Here is a 21,841-nt window from a genome sequence, read left to right as displayed (position 1 = left end):
TTAATGCTTTAATATAAATCTGGTTGTTGTTCCATCTTTGATCCTGGAATAATTTCAAGCGGTGTGTCCCTAGAGGCTAAGGGCCCGGCCCTGGTGGAACACTTGCTCCTGTACCATTATCTTTAGTTCGTGTGTGGTTTTCATTATCAGCTTTGATCGGTAATCTGGTGTGTTTTGTTATTTTATATTACAACTCTGTTATATTTACAATATCGTTCTCTGTAACAGAAAGGTCGTATTGTTCATTCTGACTTTATAACGCATTGTTTTTCCTGTAAGTCATTAATGTAACCTACTGTTCTTTACAGAATGCTATCACTGTTAAATTACAGAGTAATCGAGCTGTAGTATTCTTAAGTTGGTATTACTGTATTCGTCTACGGTTTATACTTCATTACAATTGCTGTTCAATTGACATTGTTGTTCCATTATGAATTGCGATCGTTATCCTTTATAACTGAGATCAATATTTGTGGTATCAGAGTCAGATTACTGTTTCTCTCAATATCTATGTGTGTTGTGTGTGTTATTTATTTCGGTACTGTATATTCACAATTGGCTCTAAGCGTTGTTCTATATTTCATTGCTAATTGGTTGCCGTTCCATTTCTATTCGCTGTCCGATTTATTCTTAGAGTAAGGATTGCTCTTTGATTTCTGTAGGATACGATTGCTGCCTTCATTTTCTTAGAATAAGGTTTCGTTGCTTATCAAGCATAGTTGCTATTTCAATTATAGTTGCTGTTCCATTTCCTGTTATTTGCATTGCCACTGCATTGAACGATCTGAAACTGTAGCGAGCATTGAAATTTGTTGTCTAGTTCCTAGATTGAGGATATGTTCCTTGATTGTCTTCAGTTACATCAGTTTACAGAGGGATGAGTTATTGTTACTGTACCCTTGACTGATAATTTACTTAGTCTTCTGAATGCATGATTTAGGCTTTAAAGTGCTTTGCTGTAAGTAGATTTTCTTTTAAGCATCCGTTTACTCTTGTATTTTCTTGAGCACTATACTACTAGCATTACTCTAACAAATGACCGCCTCAAACTGAGTACACTCTTTGAGATAGCAAATCGTTCCTGGATTGACAAGTTAATGTGAGGTAATTAGAGGTGAAAAAGACCCTTTTTACAGCTCGACACTTGCTTTCCTTAAATATGTGTCCCATATGTACCAACTACTCTTCTCATAGATGACTACTATGAAAGAGTCACAATTCCTCACCATCCATGGAAAAATACCATGAGGTTGCGAGGCCCTTAAGACACAAGGAGCTTCGATGCCATGTTTAGAAGTAGAACACAAAAACTTGTCAGAAAATGCTTTAAGCCACATTCTATATTCTCATGTAGAATATTTCCAATGATACAATTTTATAGTACACGAATGGAACCACCTCATAAACTAGATTTCTCTCACCCTAACACCTCATCGAGAGATGAGCCTAGGCAGAGGAAATATAAGACCTAATACAAATTGCATCCTATAATGTGAAATACATTAAGGTGATGCGGGACTTCATGTATGTATAGGGAGTCATAAGCTAACAATTACCATGTTGGATCCCTAGTGTGTATATATAAAGGTTGTGTTCATTAAAAATTTGAGCATCTTTAAGGTCAATCAAAATGTAAGATAATTTTCTTGAACCAATCCTCCAACTTCTTGATTTTTGTAGCACCAGATGTGTTTTAGCCACAAAATTTGGTGGAGGGGTGAGAATACATGTATTATCCAAAACCCAGAAATCGTTTATGGAAATTCCACCTAGAGACAACTTAATTAAAATAATTAATATTTTTTAATGGTGCATAAATCTAAACTTAGGAAAATTGATTAATTAAAGGGTATTAATTAAGTCATGGTGAGAATCTTCTAGAAGAAGACATGGATCGATTTCTAGTTAATCTTAGCCATCGATTATGTTTTAATCTTGGACGTTGAAGCCTCAACAAGAGATTATAAGAAGAAATTTGATGGGGGTTGGAGAACACACTTCAGACACCAAGGAATTTGATTTTGCTAGGAAATCGATCTTTAGAGTAGCAGTTGTGTGTTGTCGGAGGTGATTCAGTGAGATCGAAGCAGTGAGAGAGCAACAGGGATAGTAAGGTAGGGAGGAAGATTTTCCAACCCAATGAGTGCATAGCAGAGAGACAGAGAATTCCACAGAGAGGTTGACGCAGTGCAGAGAGGCAACATAGAGCTTCGAAGGGAGATACGTATTTTGCTGAGGAGAAGTCAAAAATTAAGTGCCAGAAGATGGAGTGGGAACCCGGAGGCCAGGAAGATCGAGTTTCTAGTGTAGCAATTGATCAGTCAGCAAGAGACGTTGGTCCGAGCTGGCTGACGCAAATCTGTGTACGGTGATGTAGAGGCAGCGAGGAGTAGCTCATCTTGAGTCAAGGTCAGTGTCGAATCACCGGTGGAAGTGAGATTTTTCTCACTAGACTTCTGCTAGTCATTTTCTCTGTATGGAAAGCTAGATTTGAGCTTCCATAGATTTGTACTCATATTTACTAGTGCACAATAATAAAACCCTCAATTGTTGCACCAGTTTTCCCGAGTTGGGTTTTTTCGAGGACATTTGTCCAAAAATAACAGTGTTATTTGTGTGTACGCATCTATTCTTTCAGAATTATTTTTCTTCCGCAATATTCATTTTGTGAAGGTTGCAATGTATTAGTTTTGATATTTGTCGTAGGAAACCACAAATAATTCATTCAATTAATTTAATGAATAGAAGAAACATAATCAGTTGTTGCAGTAGGATTCGGGGTTTTTGAATTTCACATGGTATCGGAGCACAGATAGAAGTTGTAGAGCTCAGTAGCAGAAGAGGAGAAGGAGGTACAAATTTCTGTGTAGGCATCAGTTCGAAACCCTCAAGGGACAACGCAGTCCTTGGGCCAGGAGGGTCAATTTCTGAGGAAAAATCATTTCTCTAAGAGAGTTGACAAAGAATAGATTTTCCAGATCAAAAGTTACTAGAGGCATAAGGATACGCGGTATTTTTTTCCTTGCAGAGAAGATCTTCAATTGGGACGCAATTATTTTGTAGCAGTTTGCTAGTGCAAAATAACGTCAGGAGGAAGGAAGAGCACACATTGAGGGAATTCTTTCCTAAGGGGACTTCTAGCCCGGAAGTTCGAATTTTCCTAGCAAAGAAGCAGTAGACGTAAGCATATTTTCCCACTCCAATAAGGAGTGCGTAGAGCTAGTCAGCAGTTGCGCAGAGGAGAAGAGGAGGAATTTGACATTCTTCCAGAGATGGCATCAGCAGGGCTGAGCGATCAGGATCGATTGGAGGGAGCCTCCAACTATGTGATCTCGAAGGCAAGAATTTCCTGTCTTCTAGATGAGTACGATCTCAAATATTATACCAATGGAGTGGTAGTTGTACCTGCAAATGCAAATCTGCTTAAGGCTTACAGAAAGGAGTTGGCGAAGGAAAAAAGGTTGATTCTCGATGGGGTTCGAGCTCACGTAGTGTCTCACATAGCTGGCGAAGATACTACCAAACAGATGTGGGAAGCACTTGCTACGCTATATTAGGGATCTTCTGAGCAGCGGAAGATGTATCTTGAGGAGAAGATGAGATGCACGAGGATGCAGAAAGGGGAACGTATAGACCCATTCCTTACTAGGCTTCAGGATATCCGAGATCATTTGTTTGTTGTAGGATCAGCACCTCAACCTACATAGTTGGTGCGATTTTCTCTAAACAGTGTTTCTGAAGAGTGGCAAGTCTTTGTCCAGAGTATTTTGGGCAGAGAAAAGTTGCCAATGGATCATATGTGGGTTGATCTACAATAGGAGGAGATGAGGCGAGACATGGTGAAGACCACCAACAATGGCAATAACAGCAGCAGTGGGACGAAGCAAGTAAAGGAAGAGGAAGATGTGGCCCTCGCATCAAAGGTGCAATAGGAGCAGTGCATGAGAAAGAAGGACATTTCCAAAGTGAAATGCTTTAGATGTGGTGGGCTTGGCCACTACAACACTCAATATCCTATTAGAAAGAAGGACAAGGAGGAGATGTAGGATCAGCAGGCTGCATCCGCAGAGGTTGACAGGTTGTCCTCCAGATTGGAGGAAGAGTTTGCCATGATCATTGATATATCTCCAGGAGAGAGGTGGGGTGATTTGGTTTTGTAGCCCCAGAGAGCTACAGGATGGGCAGGATTCTTAAGGAGGTCCACCAGTCCAATGAGTGCATAGCAGAGAGAAAGAGAATTCCACAGAGAGGTCGACGCAGTGCAGAGAGACAACACAGAGCTTCGGAGGGAGATCCGTATTTTGCTGAGGAGAAGTCGAAATTTAGTGCCTAAAGCCAGAGTAGGAGCCTAGAGGCCAGGAAGATCGAGTTTCCAGAGTAGCAACTGATCAGTCAACAAGAGAGACATTGGTACAAGCTGGGTGATGTAGAGGCAACGCATAGGTAGCAAGGAACAGTTCATCTTGAGCCAAGGTCAGTGTCGGATCACCGGTGGAAGTGAGATTTTTCTCACTAGACTTCTGCCATTCATTTTCTCTGTATGGAAAACTAGATTTGTAATCATATTTACTACTGCATAATAATAAAACCCTCAATTGCTACACCGGTTTTCCCATGTTGGGTTTTTCTTGGGACATTGGTCCAAAAATAATTGTGTTATTTGTGTGCATGTGCATCTATTCTTCCAACATTATTTTTCTTCCAAAGTATTTATTTTGTGAAGGCTGCAGTGTATTAGTTTTGATATTTGTCGTAGGAAACTGCAAATAATCTGTTCAATTAATTTAACAAATAGAAGAAACTTAATTAGTTGCTGCAGTAGGATTCGGGGTTTCGGGGTTTGTCTTTGTATTTGTGATGGTTGTCCTTAATTTTCCTTTAAAAATGAGAATGTTCAAGATAATCTCATATCCATCATATTCAGTTACGAATTCGATAACCACCTCTAATTCACCTGATCATTTCAACTTCACAGCGTTGAGCATTGTTGAAAGCCACCCCTTTGATAAGAGTGCCTTTCATTTCAACTTCAAGTTGAGCAGAAATGAGACTCCAACAATTTTCCTCTAGATCACAGTCCTCTTTCCAAGATATCATAATTATTCAAAGAAATTGACGGAAAGATAAAAGCACATTCAAGGTAAAGCTCCAATGCATACAAATACAATGTTAAATATTCTTCTATTTTTGTAATTTTTATCCTTTTCACATATCCCAACTTTGAGACTTTCCAAGAGCCCTTTTGAGTTTTCATAGTGATCTTGTAGTTCCTATGGCAATAAAGAAATTCTTTACGGAAGATGATTGGGGAAAAGTATATGTTTTATTTAAGTTGCAACCCACTTCCCACATAATCTCTGTAGATGGAGCCATCTATGCATAATTTGCATAAAAAATAAGCACGTGAAATGTATAATACATGCAAATTGAACGGTCTAACATTTTAGCTATTCTGTCATGTTAACTGCAGATGCACCAATGCATAACTTACATTAAGGCTCATTCAAGTATTCAATGGAGGAAGGGCGGGCCAATGCTGTACAAAGTCCAAGCCCCTACAGACACAATTTTCCTTGTAAGTTGGCCATATTAACCTGGTGCTTCACAAGTTTTTTGGAATATTCCATATTTAAACAAAGTCTTTAGTAAAGAAGTTACAGTTACCTTCTGAACAAGAGTTGACTTCTTTGGTTTCCCTGTATATCTGTGGCCTGTTATTTTGATCCAATCTTCATGGATTTCCTTTCGAGTCAGAACAAGATGAAATTTAGGGAGAATCAATGGCAAAGGTTGAGGTTCCTCTTGAGCAACTCTTTGTGACATTCGACATGATTTCTTGAGACATTTTCCAGTTGGTTGATCAGGTGTTGACACCATATCAAAATATCCCTTTCTGCAAACCAACATAAACACAGAAATAAGCATGAATTTTAAACTGATATGCATCTTCGAGGTATAAAGTTTGTATATGTAAAATTTGGACTAAAGAAGACAGCCCCTTTATACACTGTAGGTCATCCCCAGGAGCAACACCAGAGGAAACATTAGTAAAGGTGATAAGAAAACTACTAGAGGAATGCCTATCCAAGGAATGAACAAAACAAAGCACCTAAATTATATCAGAAACTGCACTAGACCACTAAGCTAAGCATTTCCCTACCGCTAAAAAAGATAACATGGAAAATGCTGGCTTTTCATATAAGCTGAAAAAGGAAACCAGAAAGCAGCATCCATGATTATCCAACATACCTGCATTATACACTAGACAAAGACACCACAGACATTTTCATGTTTACTGTAATGTAGTAAAGATCAATCAGAAAAATATTGATCTATAACAAAATGGCAGGGGAACCCTATTCACCATCTAGTTGTTCTGATCAAGAGGACCTCTCTGGTACTCATTCTTTGCCTTAATTCAAAGAACCAATGCAACATCTCATTGATGAAGGGAAAAAGGAATCGATTCCTCACCAAAACCCAGAGGTATGCATGGAAAGAAATTTTTCCAAACAGATTAATGAGATTTGCCCAAAAGAAATCTTGGCAGATATTACAAACTGAAAACACTAGGTCTCATCTACTGAACCCTGAGGCTTTGTCCATCAGAGAAAACAATTAGTAATTGGATATTTACAAAAATTGGAAGTTGTATGAAATGTCAATTCTAGGTAGACAAAGATACCACATTCAAAGATGACAAGGATACCATATTTAAAGGAACCTAGTTTTTAAAGCAGACAAACCTCTACATGAAATTTTGGGAAATGGGATTTGACCCAAGAGTATAAATTCTATTCAAAGCACTGGTTTTGTGTGTTTTTACCCTTTCTACCTATGGAATTCTAGAATGAAGTTGAATTAAAAGCTATTGGAGATGGACTGAGATCCTAAGTATCGAAAAATCAACATAGGAAAGGGAAACCATGAACTCTGCCAAGATCCGTGTCAATTTGGCTTTGAGAAAATGCTTGCCTAATAGGATGAAACTCAAGATCAACGTGTGAATAGGTGGAACATGATGTTGAGTATGAAAACAAATGATTCAACTGCAAACTTTGTCAGAAGTATGGCCATTTTGAAGAAAGCTGCACACAAAGGTCTAAAAATGCTACTTAGATTAAAGATCAGCAACCTCTGTTGGTAAGAAATCCAAAGCAGATAACGAAGCTGCATTTCCATTAAAGAAGAAAAGCACTTAGGTCCCTAAAACTTAGATTCAACTATAAAATAACTTTTCTCCCTAGATCTTGTGGAAGCAATTGCTTCGGAGCAGGAGATTAAGACCTCGAGGGATCAAGGTATGAACCCTACCCCTTCAGAATCTCTCAAGGATAACATCTAAGAGGATAAGGATATTGAAGATCAAAATTATGTGGATGTTGTTGCTCATTTAGAAAGAGAAACAAATGAGATAATGGGATCAAGTATAAGACCATGAAGAATGCTATGGACCCAAATTATAGATTGTTCGTGAACTCTCACCACACAGGTTACTTTGTAGTAAAGAAATAAAAAACAATATGCAATACCAAAAAAGACAAAATAGTCACTACAACACAAAATATTCAAAAAGGTCTACTCATTTTCATTTATTCAAATCAGATTACAATCACAATTCTGGACTATCTCAGGCATATAGTCCACTCACCTTCTCTCTCTCTCATGCCTTCTCTATGGATTTGCAATCCTTATGTGCTGTTCCTCTACACTCAATCTACAACCTTGAACTCTTCTCCTCACTACTAATATCTGCTAACTCTAGAAATGTCCTTGATCCCTTGTACTCTTTTTCCTTGAGCATTGAATCACTCCAATGCCACTCTTCCTCTTGAAGCAACTTATCTCCTTTACCCTCCTTACAGCCTCTCTATGCCTTCCTTTCACAAAGTAGTTTGCCAACAATTCTTCCTTCACTTGAAAACCAAAATCTAACTCAAGATCAGCTTCAAGACCAGCGCAATCTCCTTTTTGTTGCACAAACTATTCTCCATCATCACAAACTTTGGGCTCCCAATGACCTCAACTACCTTCTTGCAATGGTTCGTCTTCACTTGATACAACCTCACTACAACATCATCACCTCTTCAACTTCCTATACTTGACCTTTCATCTTCCCTTACATAGTAACATACACAATAATCTATCTTCCCACGTGCACATTCGTTGCACCTATTGTTTCTTCCACACGCATGTTTTGCACTTCTTTCTTGTTCTACACAGAATGTTTTCTGCTTGTTGTTTCTTTTACATGCCATCATCTTGTTTGCACGTCCAAACCTGCCTCTCATTTTGCATGCTTGCTTCATCAATTGTCTTCTGTGGTGATTCATCTAGATGTTCTTGCATCAAAATCCTTCATTTCCCCTAGGATAGAGAGAGGTAAGTGCTTTGGGGATTATAAAGGCCCTTATTCCCTAACTCCCTAGTGAACCTAGTCAAACAATGTATTATTATTGCAAATTACACTTTTCCTTTTAATTTTTCATATCTCATTGTACATAGCTCATAGGAGGCTTGGCCGCACTTGATCACAAACCTAAAGATGTACATTCTATTGTTGTACTAGGAGAATTGGGAAAACGAGATCACTCTCCAACAGTGTCACAGTTATATAAATAGATAATACAACAAAGGGCATACCATATGTGTACACATTTGCAACAATATCCTTTCTACTTGCATCCTTGCTCTCCTTATTGGGCTTTCTATTCTTGATTGTGAGTATTTTCATTGTTGTTATGTGCACGTATCAATTGAGATCAAAGCCTTAAGATAAAGGCTTCTCAACAGCTTCACCATTTTGGTATCCTTTGAGATTTTTTTGCTATCTGAAATATGTATTCGATCTTTTTTTTCAAGCAATTCAGGGAGCAAACAGGTAACCTTTTTATACTCGGATTACCAAATTTTCTTCTTCATATTATGTACCATTGTCTACAATATCTAGCCCTAGTCACATTTGTCCATTCAACTGATTTTTAGATCATTTTAATTATCCAACCCACATGAAGGTTCCATTCTACTGATTTAACATGCAGAATGGTCCTGGACCCTGGTAATACTTGAAACAGGAAGACTTCCAGGGTAACTAAAGAAAGCACATTGTCACTTTGTACAGTCTCTTTTCACTTCGGGTTAGTTCTTGCAAACCTTAGGAGGAAAATCCCTAGGCAATCTGGAAACAAAATATGAACTAGAATACCAAAAAAGTTTCCAAACTGTGACATTTACTTGCTTTTATCTAAAAATTAGACCTGGAATCTGTTTGAAATTACTATAGACAGCAGGCTGTAATTAATATTTACACCTTGTTACACAACAACATGGGTAACCCCATAGAAGAAAACTTTCCTCCTACATTTGACAACCAGCCGGATAGCCAGCCAGCCAGCAGCCCCTGATATCTACTATTTGATGATGATATGTCATGTGCCTTGCCATTTGCATCAGCCACATGCCTCTCCTCATCCAACATTACGACTTGGATGAAGGTGGACTACTATTCAAAAGGTACTTTGATTATTTTGCAATCAAGTGCTTATACTGGTTTGTTTTGGGTATTTAGAATGGATAAAGGGGTGATCTAGAAGATTGACCGATCTTAACTGTAAATCTATTCTCTCACTTTACAAGGGGTTTAATCTTTAGCCCTAGTCTGTGAAAATTCGGCTAACCCCGAATCCTATTGCAGCGATTGATGTTATTTCTTCTATTTGTTAATTTAATTAAACAAACTATTTGTTGTGTGCTACGGCAGATATCAAAACAAATACACTACAGCCTTCACAAAACAAATACTGTGGAAGAAATAAAAACGCTGGAAGAAATAGATGCACACACACAATATGACACCGTTTTTTTGGACTAAGTCCCCGAAAAAACCCAACTCGGGAAAACCAGTGCAGTAGCTGAGGTTTTTGGTATTATGTAGTAGTGAAAAATGAGTACAATCTATGGATGCTTAAACTAGAAATCCAAACAGAGAAATAATTGGCAATAATAACTAGTGAGAAAAATTTCTCACTCCACAGGCGATCCAACACTGACCTTAGCTTGAATTGAGTTGCTCCTTGCTCCCTCTATGCAATCATTGTGTCATCCTACAACAGTTACTGCATCCCACAAGCTCGGAATTGCGTATCCTCTCACTGTCTCGTCAGCTGCTGTCTGGGAAACTGATACTCTTTGCCTCTGAACCCTCTGCCCAGCTTCTGGCTCAGAATTTCTCCTTCTCCCTAGCAAAACGGAAATCTCCCCAAGAGGGCTTTGCGCTACCTCTCTGTGGCAATCACTGCCTCTCTACAATGTACTCGCTGGAACTGGAAAAGCTTCCTCCGGCCTCACTATCTCTGCCCCTCTCTCACTACTTCGATCTCACTGAATCACCTCCGGCAACTAAATGCTACTACTCTGGAGATCGATTTCCTAGCAAAATTGAATGCTCAACTGATTTGGTGTGTCTTCTCCAAGCCCCATCAACTTCTTCTTATAATCCTCTGTTGAGACTTCAACGACCATGAATAAATCTTAATCGATGGCTAGGATTAAATAGAAATCGATCCATGTGCTTTTCTAGAACATTCTCACCATGAATTAATTAATTTTGATTATTAGTCATATTCCCTAAGTTTAGACTTAGGAAATATTTAAAAAACGAATAATAATCTAATTAAGTCATTTCTAAGCGGAATTTCTAGAAACGATTTTTGGGTTTTGGAGATCTCATGCATTCTAGCCTCTCCACAAAATTTCAAGACTAGAACACATCTAATGCTACAAAAAATAACACTCCCTCTTAGCGAGGAATGTGTTCTAGTGTTGCTGCTCCCTGTAGCAACACTCTGTCTCTACATGATCTCTTGTTACGTTGCTGATGTCTGGTTGTTGTTGCCCACCAACTACTGTGCAACTCTAAAATGTGTTGCATCTGTGTTGTTGCTAACTCTGTTGAACTGCTGCCAACACTACATCTACACTGCAACTCCCTCTCCATCTGTTGTTGCTACAACTGAAACATATGCAACTAAAAAACATCCTACATAGTAAATACTGAATCAACTGTGATCATTATGATGCATCTGTCACCCGAGTCTCTGACTACTGCTAATATCTGTGTTGTCACTGAGGCATCTGCGCTGCACTGTGCCACTCTGCACTACTGCCAACTCTGCACTGCCTTGCCCAGCATTTGATTGCGACTAGACTCTGCATTTGTCACTCTGGCATCTGATTGCATCTACTACCATTGATCAATCCTGCTACAACATATTGTGGGCCCCCGTAGCAAGGTATTGATTCAAGAGGTGGACCTCCTCAAGAATCCTACCCATCTATAGCACTCTGAGGCTACAATAAAAAGTCACCCCATTTGACTCCTGCGGGTATGTCAGCAAACATGGTGAAGTCTTCATCCAGCCTAGAGGACAACCTATCGATCTTTGTTGATGTTGTCTGCTGGTCCTGCTTCTCCTCCTTGTCGTTCTCCCTGAGAGGACACTGGGTGTTGTAGTGACCAAGCTCACCACATCTGAAGCACTTGACCTTTGACAGGTTCTTCTTCTTTCGTTGCCCCCCCATCCCTAACTGGGACCCTTCGATGCAAGGGCCACATTCTCCTCTTCCTTCACCTGCTTTGATCCGTTGTTGCTGCCACTCATGGATCTGTTTACTAGGTATTGTCTCAACTCCTACTGCTGCAAATCGGCCCACATCCTGTCCCACCTTGGAAAGGTTTCTCTGCCCAAGCTAATTTGGACAAATACTTGTCACTCCTCTGGGACACTGTTGAGTTCCAATCGCACTAGCTCTGTGGGTTGAGGCGCTACCCCAAGAACTGACAACTGGTCCTAGATCTCCTGAATCCTGGTGAGGAAGGGGTCTATGCATTCCCCTTTCTGCATCCTGGTGCATCTCAACTTCTCCTCTAAGTACATCTTCCGCTTCTCGGAAGTGCCTTGGTACAGTGTGGAAAGTGTATCCCACATCTCTTTGGTCATTCCCTTGGCTGCTATGTGTGATACAACATGATCCTAGACACCATCTAGGATCAGTCTCTTTGCCCTCGCCATCTCCTTTTTGTACTCCTTCAGTTGATCTGCATCTATGGGGATAGCAACCACTGCATCTATGAATGGTTTCAGGCCATATTCATCCAAAAGGAAGGACATCCTTGCCTTCCAAATGACATAGTTGGAAGCATCGTCCAACCTATCCTGATCCCGTAGTCTGACAGTGGCCATCTCAGCAAAATAAGTCGGAATCCTCCTCTTCTCTTCTGCTCAGCTGCTGCTAGGCTCTACACACTCCCTGCTGGAGTGAGTAAATATTCTCACAACAACTTCAAATCTGCAAGAGAAAACCAAACTTCTGAAGCTAGAAGTCCCTTGAGGAAAATTTCCCTTTGCGTGTGCTCTTTCTTCCTCCTGGTGTTATTTTTCACTAGCAATTGCTACAAAATACTACATCTAGCTAGATATCTTCTCTGCAAGGAAAATATTGGTTGCTCCCTCTGCCTCTGGTAATCCTCAAACTGGAGAAATCTGATTTCTCTGTCGCTCTCTTAGAGAAATCGATTTTTCCTCAAGAAATTGACCCTCTTGGCCAAGAAACTGCGCTGCCTCTGACGGTTTTGAACTACTGCCTACATAGAGCAATAAAATTCCTCTTCCTTCTGCCACTGAGCTCTCTGGCTTACAATATGTGCTCTGATACCATGTGAAAATTCAGCTAACCCCAAATCCTATTACATCAACTGATGTTATTTCTTCTATTTGTTAATTTAATTAAACAAATTATTTGTTGTGTGCTACAGCAAATATCGAAACAAATAAACTGCAACCTTCACAAAACATATAATGCGGAAGAAATAGATGTACACACACAATATGACACCATTATTTTTGGACTAAGTCCCCGAAAAAACCTAACTCGAGAAAACCAGTGCAGCAGCTAAGGGTTTTGATATTATGCAGTGGTGAAAACTGAGTACAATCTATGGATGCTTAAACTAGTAATCAAAATAGAGAAATGATTGGCAATAATAACTAGTGAGAAAATTTTCTCACTCCACAGGCGATCCAACGCTAACTCAGCTTGAATTGAGCTGCTTCTTGCTCCCTCTACGTCAGCCTATGCATTTCTTGCATCCCACAAGCTGGGAACTGCATCTCCTCTCACTGTCTCGTCAGTTGCTGTCTGGGAAACTAATACTCTTTGCCTCCGGACCCTCTGCTCAGCTTATCAAGTTATCGCTCAAAATTTATCCTTATCCCCAGCAAAATGGAAATCTCCCGAAGAGGGCTCTTGATCTGGAAATGGGGCTCTTAGGCTTCTTGTCTAACTTACAAGAACCTCTCCCACTTCCAAAGCTTTAAATTTTCCCAAGTCTTCATGATTAACTAATGTGGAATTAAGAAATGCTTGAAAATATAGGTGTATGCTTGTATTTGTTTTTTACTGTTGAGTGCTTATGTTCATTTGCTTATGCTGATCTGAAACACAAATAACAGTAAATAAAGCAGCAATTCAACAAACCCATATGACAACAATATAATATGGAGTTCACCCTGATATCTTGGGCTACGTCTTCCTGAGCTCTAATCAACTCGATTATGCTCTCTGGGATTATGGCTTCAATTCTTTTACAAGTGCTACACTTAACTCCATTGGTTTACAACTGAACCAATGGGCTTAGAACGCCATCTTACCCCTAGCTGTCCTTGTTCTGCAGAAAGGTCTAGGCTTCTCTAGACTTGACTCCTTTAGTCAGTGCTCTAAGCTTCTCGAGCTCCTGGCTTCTCTGAATCCCTCAAAATTCTGCATTTGTCTCTGGAACTCCTTCTCCTGTCTTCGACACACCTCAAACAACCAGCCACAGCTCAATCATTCGATCTCCTGCTGTGCTGCAACTTCACTGCAACCTTGTGGATCTTTAGAAGTCTATTAGAGCTCTCTGGCTCTGCGGCTCTGCCTATTACAGTGAGCTCAATTTGAGTCTCACACAACAGATACAATCAGTAGGACTATGCTTGGATCCCCCAAGTCTCTCTAGAGTACACAGAATCTCTGACTCTCTCCGTCTCTGTCTTAACCCTGGCTCACTTACTACCTTGCTTCTTCAGGTCAGCTCGGCTCTGGTTTCTCTGCTTCCAGGTCTGCTTACTACTTCCTGGGCTGCCCCCTCTCCTCTCTATCAGTCTGTGGCTTTAAAGCCAATCTCTTCCTGACTGTTCGTTTTTGCTTCTCAGCTTTCTGGTTCTCTGCCTCTGTCCGTTTGTTAAAATTGGCAACCAGGGAAAAACTTCATGTGGGTCATCTTATTCATGGCTAATAATATTTTTATTAGATTCCTCTCGTCGATAGGTGTAGGATTGATATAAAGATCATCCAATTCCGATAAGTATTCATGGAGATATGAATTTATTTTGATTATGGAATTATTATCAAGCCGACCTACAACTCATGTAGGCTCAGAAGCCCAACAGTCGCATCTATTCACCCACCAACGTTGTGTATAAATATAAGAGGATTTTTCCTCATTTGGACTCACTCATCTCATCACATCTCTCTCTCTCTACTGCGCAAATATGAGTCTCTTCTCTACTGCGCTAAAATGGGTCTCTCTCTCTCACACATGTGAAGCCGGAAGCTGTTGAATTTGAAGCTGCAACTGCAGAAGTAAAGATTGACTTGCGTGGCCTAGAAGATCTCCTCTTTGGAACTGCGCTATAGGTTCATCTGAACCTCCTTTGAAAGCCGCAACTTTTGGTGGTGGAATGAAGTCAATCCGACGAACGGTTTGCAAGATATCGACTGCCCTAGTTTGAAGCCGGAAACTGTTGAAACTGAAGCTGCAACTGCAGAAGTAAAGATTGACTTGCGTGGCCTAGAAGATCTCCTCTTTGGAACTGCGTTGTAGGTTTATCTGAACCTCCTTTGAAAGCCGCAACTTTTGGTGGTGGAATGAAGTCAATCCGACGAACGGTTTGCAAGATATCGACTGCCCTAGCTTGAAGCCAGAAACTGCTGAAACTGAAGCTGCAACTGCAGAAGTAAAGATTGACTTGCGTGGCCTAGAAGATCTCCTCTTTGGAACTGCGCTGTAGGTTCATCTGAACCTCCTTTGAAAGCCGAAACTTTTGGTGGTGGAATGAAGTCAATCCGACTGTCGATTTGTGAGATATGGTCTGCCCTAGTTTGATAATGAAGCCGCTAATGTTGATGCTACTGATCTAGGGTTTGCTACTGCTGATATGAATCAGATTTATTGTACTATTTCTCTCTGCTGAATTATTGAAGATAAAAGAAGATTTGATCAAAGGGTTTCCCCACACATTGTGGGGTTTGTCCCTGACTAGCCGCCACATCTTGTGTCTCTTGTCTTGGCTTGTTTTCTGTCGATCGTTTAATGTTCTATCTGCACTTTATTTTATGTACATGTGATTGCTAATCGGTGGAATATAATAAGAAAAAAAAGTAAACTGTTATAAGCATAGAACATACCATAACTTAACATGGTATCAGAGTTGAGGTGAAGACAAAGCCCGAACAAGAGCAAGAGCAATCATTGAAGAGAAGATTGGCAAGGCTATCCTAAAAGAACTATGGGGTCCTCAACACTCTTTCCTGCTGAAGACAAGCTCCGTGAGAAAGCTGACTATCACGGATGGAAGATGTCTATCGATCTAACCCTTGAAGATCAAGGAGTGTTGGACCATGTAAGAGGCAATATTGTTGAGCCTTCATCAAATGCATCTGCTGCTGCCTGGAACAAATGGAAAAATGGAGAAGTCAAAACAAAGAAGATCATTCGGGACTCTATCGACAAGCGCTTGGTGGCCTACATCTCTGATCTAGACACCTCCAAGGAAATCTACGACAGACTGGTGAGTTTATTTAAAGTTAATGATGCAAATCAAGTTTTGTTTCTTAGAAATAAGTTGAGGGAAATCAAGAAGGGTAAAGATGAAAGTATGCAAGCATACTTCTTAAGAATCACTGAGATCAAGAACGATCTCCTATCTATTGGGGAAACCATTACTGACAGAGAAATGGCACTCACAACTCTCGAAGGATTACCATCTGAATGGTATGTGTTCAGGACTACTCTTCTGAACAATAATGTAATTCCTAGTTTCGAGGAATTAATGGCTAGATGCATTCAAGAACAAACAAGGGTAGAAGAGCAGGAAATGCCCTTGCCTAAAGGTCCTCCTGCTGCTTTTTCTTCTCATGCTAAGAAAAGGAATAATTCTGGGTCTAAATCGAAAAGAAATGCTGGATTTAAGGGTGGAAGAAAAGGACGATGTTTCATTTGCAATAAAGCAGGTCACTATGCAAGGGAATGCCCTGATAGAAAGGACTCTCACCGTGACGATGATCAAAATCCCTCTCATGGTAATCGAAGGAATGGAAAATTCAACAACAAAGGAAAAAGGAATGCGAGAAATCAAGGAAGAGGGCAACCATTCAAGAAGGCTAGAAATTCCAGGTATGAATCTAACACTGTTGACGATAAGCAGGCTGAATATTATCTACCAGCTGCTCTATCTACCTCCGCTCCTTCGGACTCAATGGGAATTTGGCTCATTGATAGTGGTGCCTCAAGACACTTCACTGGTTACAAAGAAGTACTCTATAATCTGGTAGAGAAAGAAACTAACCTGGAAATTGTCCTTGGAGATGACATGAAATACCCAGTGAAAGGTGTAGGCAATGTTTCTCTTAAACTGAATCAAGGTAATACGATTCACTTACAAGATGTATTATATGTACCTGATCTCAAAAAGAACCTGGTATCCGTCTCGGCAATGGAAGACAAAGGCTATAAGGTAACCTTCAACGATGGTAAGGTACGCATATGGAAAAATAATGTTAAAGATGCTTTCACTCTTGGGTTTCGAGTTGATTCTTTATATCAAGTCGGTGGAAGTCCGCTAGGTGTCATGTCTTGTGACACAACGCTTCAGTCCGAACTTTGGCATCGGAGGTTTTCCCACCTTCATTACAAAGCTCTACCCGATGTAAGACAGATGGTAACAGGGATGCCCGAATTCCAAGTAGAGAAAGAAGGTGTATGTCCGGGATGTGCCGAAGGAAAGCTCAAAAGGGGACCATTCCCCTCAAGCCAAAGAAAGACCTCCGATATATTACAGTTGGTTCACTCAGGCATACCTGAGGTTGGCATTAAGAGGGAGACTACTACACCACATACTCCTGAGCAGAATGGTGTGGTGGGAAGGAAGAACTGCACGATGATGGAAGTTGTTCGGGCCATGCTACATGATCAAAAACTTCTGAAGTTTCTATGGGCTGAAACTACAATCACCGCCGTATATGTACAAAATCGATGCCCTCATCAAGCATTGGGTTCCAAGACTCCTGAAGAAAAATTCACCGGTAAGAAACCTGATGTTTCTCATTTTAAAATTTTTGGAAGCCCTGTATAATTTCATGTGCCGAAAGAGAAAAGAAATAAATTGGGAGCATCTGGAAAGAAGGGAATTTTCGTGGGCTATGGTGAAAATACTAAAGGCTATAGAATCTATGTAGTCGGTCAAAGGGAAGTCATAATTAGTCATGATGTCACCTTTGACGAAGATATGGCTCTCAGCAAGGTGATCAATCTTCCGACTTTGAGGAGCTCTCAAGAAGCCGACACCAGGGAATCGAAAGAAAAGGATGATGAATCAATGCCTGATGTAGAAGAACCCATGGATCCGATTGATCCTCCTCCATATGAGCCTTCCTCTTCTAGGAAGAGGCCTTCATGGCTTAAGAGGTTACTTGATGATGCTGAAGGACATGCTGCACCCCGAGGAACCTTTCGTGAAAGTAAGAAACCTAATAGGTATCAAGGATACCTGACCATCATGAGCACGATCATACAAAATGAGCCTTCGTCATTCTCAGATGCCGTCAAGCATCAAGTATGGAAGGATGCTATGACCGAAGAATATGAGTCTATCATAAAGAATGATGTTTGGGAAGTAGTTCCCAGACCCCAGGACAAGACTGTTGTTACTTCCAAATGGCTTTACAAGATAAAGCATGCAGCAGATGGAAGCACGGAAAAGTATAAGGCTCGAGGAAGGTATAGACTATGATGAGATATTTGCACCTGTTGCCAGATATACGACCATCTGCTCGATCATAGCCCTTGCCGCTTCACAAGGATGGAACCTACATCAGATGGATGTCAAGACTGCGTTCTTGCACGGTTTGATCAAAGAAGAGGTCTACGTGGAGCAACCCGAAGGATTTGAGATTTATGATTGAAAATCTCATGTATGCAGGTTGAAGGCTCTCTATGGGCTGAAGCAAGCACCCAAAGCATGGTATGAGAGGATCGATAGCTACTTGATGAAGTTGGGATTCACTAGGAGTGAAGCCGATCCTAACCTTTACTTTAAGGTTGAAGATGAAAAGCCTATCATACTGGTGTTGCATGTGGATGACCTCTTTCTACAGGTGCAAACCCTCTCATTCACAAATGTAAGAGGGAGATGGCTTCTGAATTTGAAATGAAGGACCAAGGACTTGAAGTGTGGTAAAAGCCAGGAGAAATTTTCCTATCTCAAGAAAAATATCTGGTGAAGATATTGGAAAGATTCGGAATGGTGGACTACAAGCCTGTAACTACTCCGATGGAGCTTGACTTCAAGAAGTTAAGCGGTAGTGCTGCTGGACCTGTTTTACGAAATGCTACCGAGTATCGGCAACTCGTCGGAGCATTAATGTTCTTAGTGAACTCCCGTCCAGATATATGCTTTGCAGTCAACACGTTGAGCCAGCATATGGTTGAACCCCACCACATACACTGGATTGGTGCCAAGAATCTTCTGAGATATCTTCGTGGCACAATGGGTTAAGATACACAGTCGAAGATGTGAGACTACTTGGATATACTGATGCTGATTGGGCAGGCAGTGTGGTGGACCGTAAGAGCACTTCCGAGTGCTGTTTCACCTTGGGATCTGCTTCAATATCCTGGATGAGCAGGAAGCAGAAGTTGGTGACTTTGAGCACCGCTGAAGCAGGATATACTGTTGCTAGCATGACCTCGTGTGAGGCAGTCTGGTTGCGAAAGCTCTTCAGTGAGTTGTTTGGATACCATTGTGATTCTCTATAACAACCAGAGGTGGGATTCGATTATTGAGGAATCCCGTATTCGTCGATTGCTCCAGCAGATAGACATCATCTGGGATATGGTAAGTTGATGAGCAAGGAGGCTCCATCGCATTAAGATGATGTACAGGTTGATACACCTTGTCAAAGCCCTAAGGAAAGATCTAATTTGTGATTTTCCCAAACGACTTGGAGTCATCAAGAAACCCTTGTACAAGGGTCCTACATGTTGCATACATTGAGCTCTGGGAGCTCTGAGGGCTTGTGGTTCTTACTGGAGCAACATATGACCACAGGGTGACTCACCCTCCCCTGGTGGTGCGCACTGGAACAAGATGATTCGCTCTCTTGTGGAACAAGATGATTCGCTCTCTTGTGGAACAAGATGAACAAGATGATTCGCTCTCTTGTGGAACAGGATGATTCGCTCTCCTGTGTAGCAGGATGATTAGTTCTCCTGTGAGGCCTGGATTGATGTGTTCTCCATGGCGATTGTAGCAGGATTGATGTGTTCTCCTGTGAGGCCTGGATTGATGTGTTCTCCATGGCGGCCTGGATTGATGTGTTCTCCATGGCAATTGTAGCAGGATTGATGTGTTCTCCTGTGAGGACAGGATTGATTAGTTCTCCTGTCGAGGCATCCTACCTATGCAGTCTGGGACTCATGGGAAGTACCTCTCATCTGATCAATGAGCAGGGAAATGAAGTTAGGGACCATAGTAGTACCGATGGACGCATCGTTGTAACTACCGTACTCCCTACGCTAGGATGACCTCCATTGATCTGGGATCAATGATACTGGTCTTGGACCAGTGGTAGGAGTTGTACCATACTATGACGCTGACTTCGGGTCGGTTGAGACTGGTCTGGGATCAGTGGTACATACTCTGAGACTGACTTTGAGTCAGTGGAGGATGATATTGGTCTGGGACCATTGGAGTTGTACTCACTATGACGCTGACTTTGGGTTGGTTGAGACTGGTCTGGGACCAGTAGTACATACTCTGAGATTGACTTTGAGTCAGTATGATACATCCTCGATCATTTCTTCTTCTTCATAATTCGGACAAAAGCAGAGTAGAACAAAACAATGCAAGAGCAGAGCAGAACAAAACAAAACAGTACAGATCAGTGCAGGGCAGAACAAGACAAAGCAGAACAGGCAAAATAGAGCAGAGCAGGGCAAGGGTCAGGCTGTACAAAGCAGTGCATTTGATGGATGAATAGTAACGACCGATAGACAGATTGCAGATGAAGTTCTCCATGTTTGAGAGGGAGTGTTAAAATTGGCAACCAGGGCAAAACTTCATGTGGGTCATCTTATTCATGGCTAATAATATTTTTATTAGATTCCTCTCGTCGAGAGGTGTAGGATTGATATAAAGATCATCCAATTCCGATAAGTATTCATGAAGATATGAATTTATTTTGATTATGGAATTATTATCAAGCCGACCTACAACTCATGTAGGCTCAGAAGCCCAACAGTCGCATCTATTCACCCACCAACGTTGTGTATAAATATAAGAGGACTTTTCCTCATTTGGACTCACTCATCTCATCACATCTCTCTCTCTCTACTGCGCAGATATGAGTCTCTTCTCTACTGCGCTGAAATGGGTCTCTCTCTCTCACACATGTGAAGCCGGAAGCTGTTGAATTTGAAGCTGCAACTGCAGAAGTAAAGATTGACTTGCGTGGCCTAGAAGATCTCCTCTTTGGAACTGCGATGTAGGTTCATCTGAACCTCCTTTGAAAGCCGCAACTTTTGGTGGTGGAATGAAGTCAATCCGACGAACGGTTTGCAAGATATCGACTGCCCTAGTTTGAAGCCGGAAACTGCTGAAACTGAAGCTGCAACTGCAGAAGTAAAGATTGACTTGCGTGGCCTAGAAGATCTCCTCTTTGGAACTGTGTTGTAGGTTCATCTGAACCTCCTTTGAAAGCCGCAACTTTTGGTGGTGGAATGAAGTCAATCCGACGAACGGTTTGCAAGATATCGACTGCCCTAGTTTGAAGCCAGAAACTGCTGAAACTGAAGCTGCAACTGCAAAAGTAAAGATTGACTTGCGTGGCCTAGAAGATCTCCTCTTTGTAACTGCGATGTAGGTTCATCTGAACCTCCTTTGAAAGCCGAAACTTTTGGTGGTGGAATGAAGTCAATCCGACTGTCGGTTTGTGAGATATGGTCTGCCCTAGTTTGATAATGAAGCCGCTAATGCTGATGCTACTGATCTAGGGTTTGCTACTGCTGATATGAATCAGATTTATTGTACTATTTCTCTCTGCTGAATTATTGAAGATAAAAGAAGATTTGATCAAAGGGTTTCCCCACACATTGTGGGGTTTGTCCCTGGCTAGCCGCCACATCTTGTGTCTCTTGTCTTGGCTTGTTTTCTGTCGATCGTTTAATGTTCTATCTGCACTTTACTTTATGTACATGTGATTGCTAATCGGTGGAATATAATAAGAAAAATAAGTAAACTGTTATAAGCATAGAACATACCATAACTTAACACCGTTTGAATCCCTTCTTTCGGCGGTTATAGTAACTGCATAACACCTTATAGGGAGGTGGCCACCTATTCCTTTAACAGATGAGCGTGTCAGGTTCACCGGAAACACTCGATCGTTTGAAATGGTCGTTATTTCTGTTTACTCCAAGAATGCCCGCGAAACACGAATCTTTGCCAACTCATCGTCCACGTCGGAC

The 21,841-nt window shown here is 41.0% G+C and overlaps 1 protein-coding gene across 8 annotated transcripts in view; it reads right to left on the bottom strand.

Annotated features, from left to right (window-relative positions):
- Window positions 1–4,844: 4,844 nt before the first annotated feature.
- The window catches only part of LOC149253595 (uncharacterized), a 138,057-nt gene continuing 121,060 nt past the window's right edge, over window positions 4,845–21,841 (bottom strand). For 7 of the 8 annotated variants that reach the window (XM_089456866.1, XM_089456861.1, XM_089456868.1 and 4 more), the window contains 2 exons: window positions 5,665–5,893; window positions 5,166–5,555 (listed from right to left, as the gene is read on the bottom strand). In XM_089456866.1, the coding sequence (XP_089312992.1) occupies window positions 5,493–5,555; window positions 5,665–5,893 (292 nt within the window). In that variant the 3' untranslated portion in view covers window positions 5,166–5,492. Of the gene's footprint in view, window positions 5,080–5,165; window positions 5,556–5,664; window positions 5,894–21,841 lie in introns of those variants that run through there. The other variant, XM_089456862.1, reaches the window with a different exon arrangement.

This window comes from Pinus tabuliformis, chromosome 7, assembly GCF_031772625.1.
Source record: "Pinus tabuliformis cultivar Carrire ecotype Pingquan chromosome 7, CPIR1, whole genome shotgun sequence".
Taxonomy (NCBI): domain Eukaryota; kingdom Viridiplantae; phylum Streptophyta; class Pinopsida; order Pinales; family Pinaceae; genus Pinus; species Pinus tabuliformis.
Note: the sequence above shows the minus strand (reverse complement) of the source record. Positions and strands in the feature narration are given on the sequence as shown.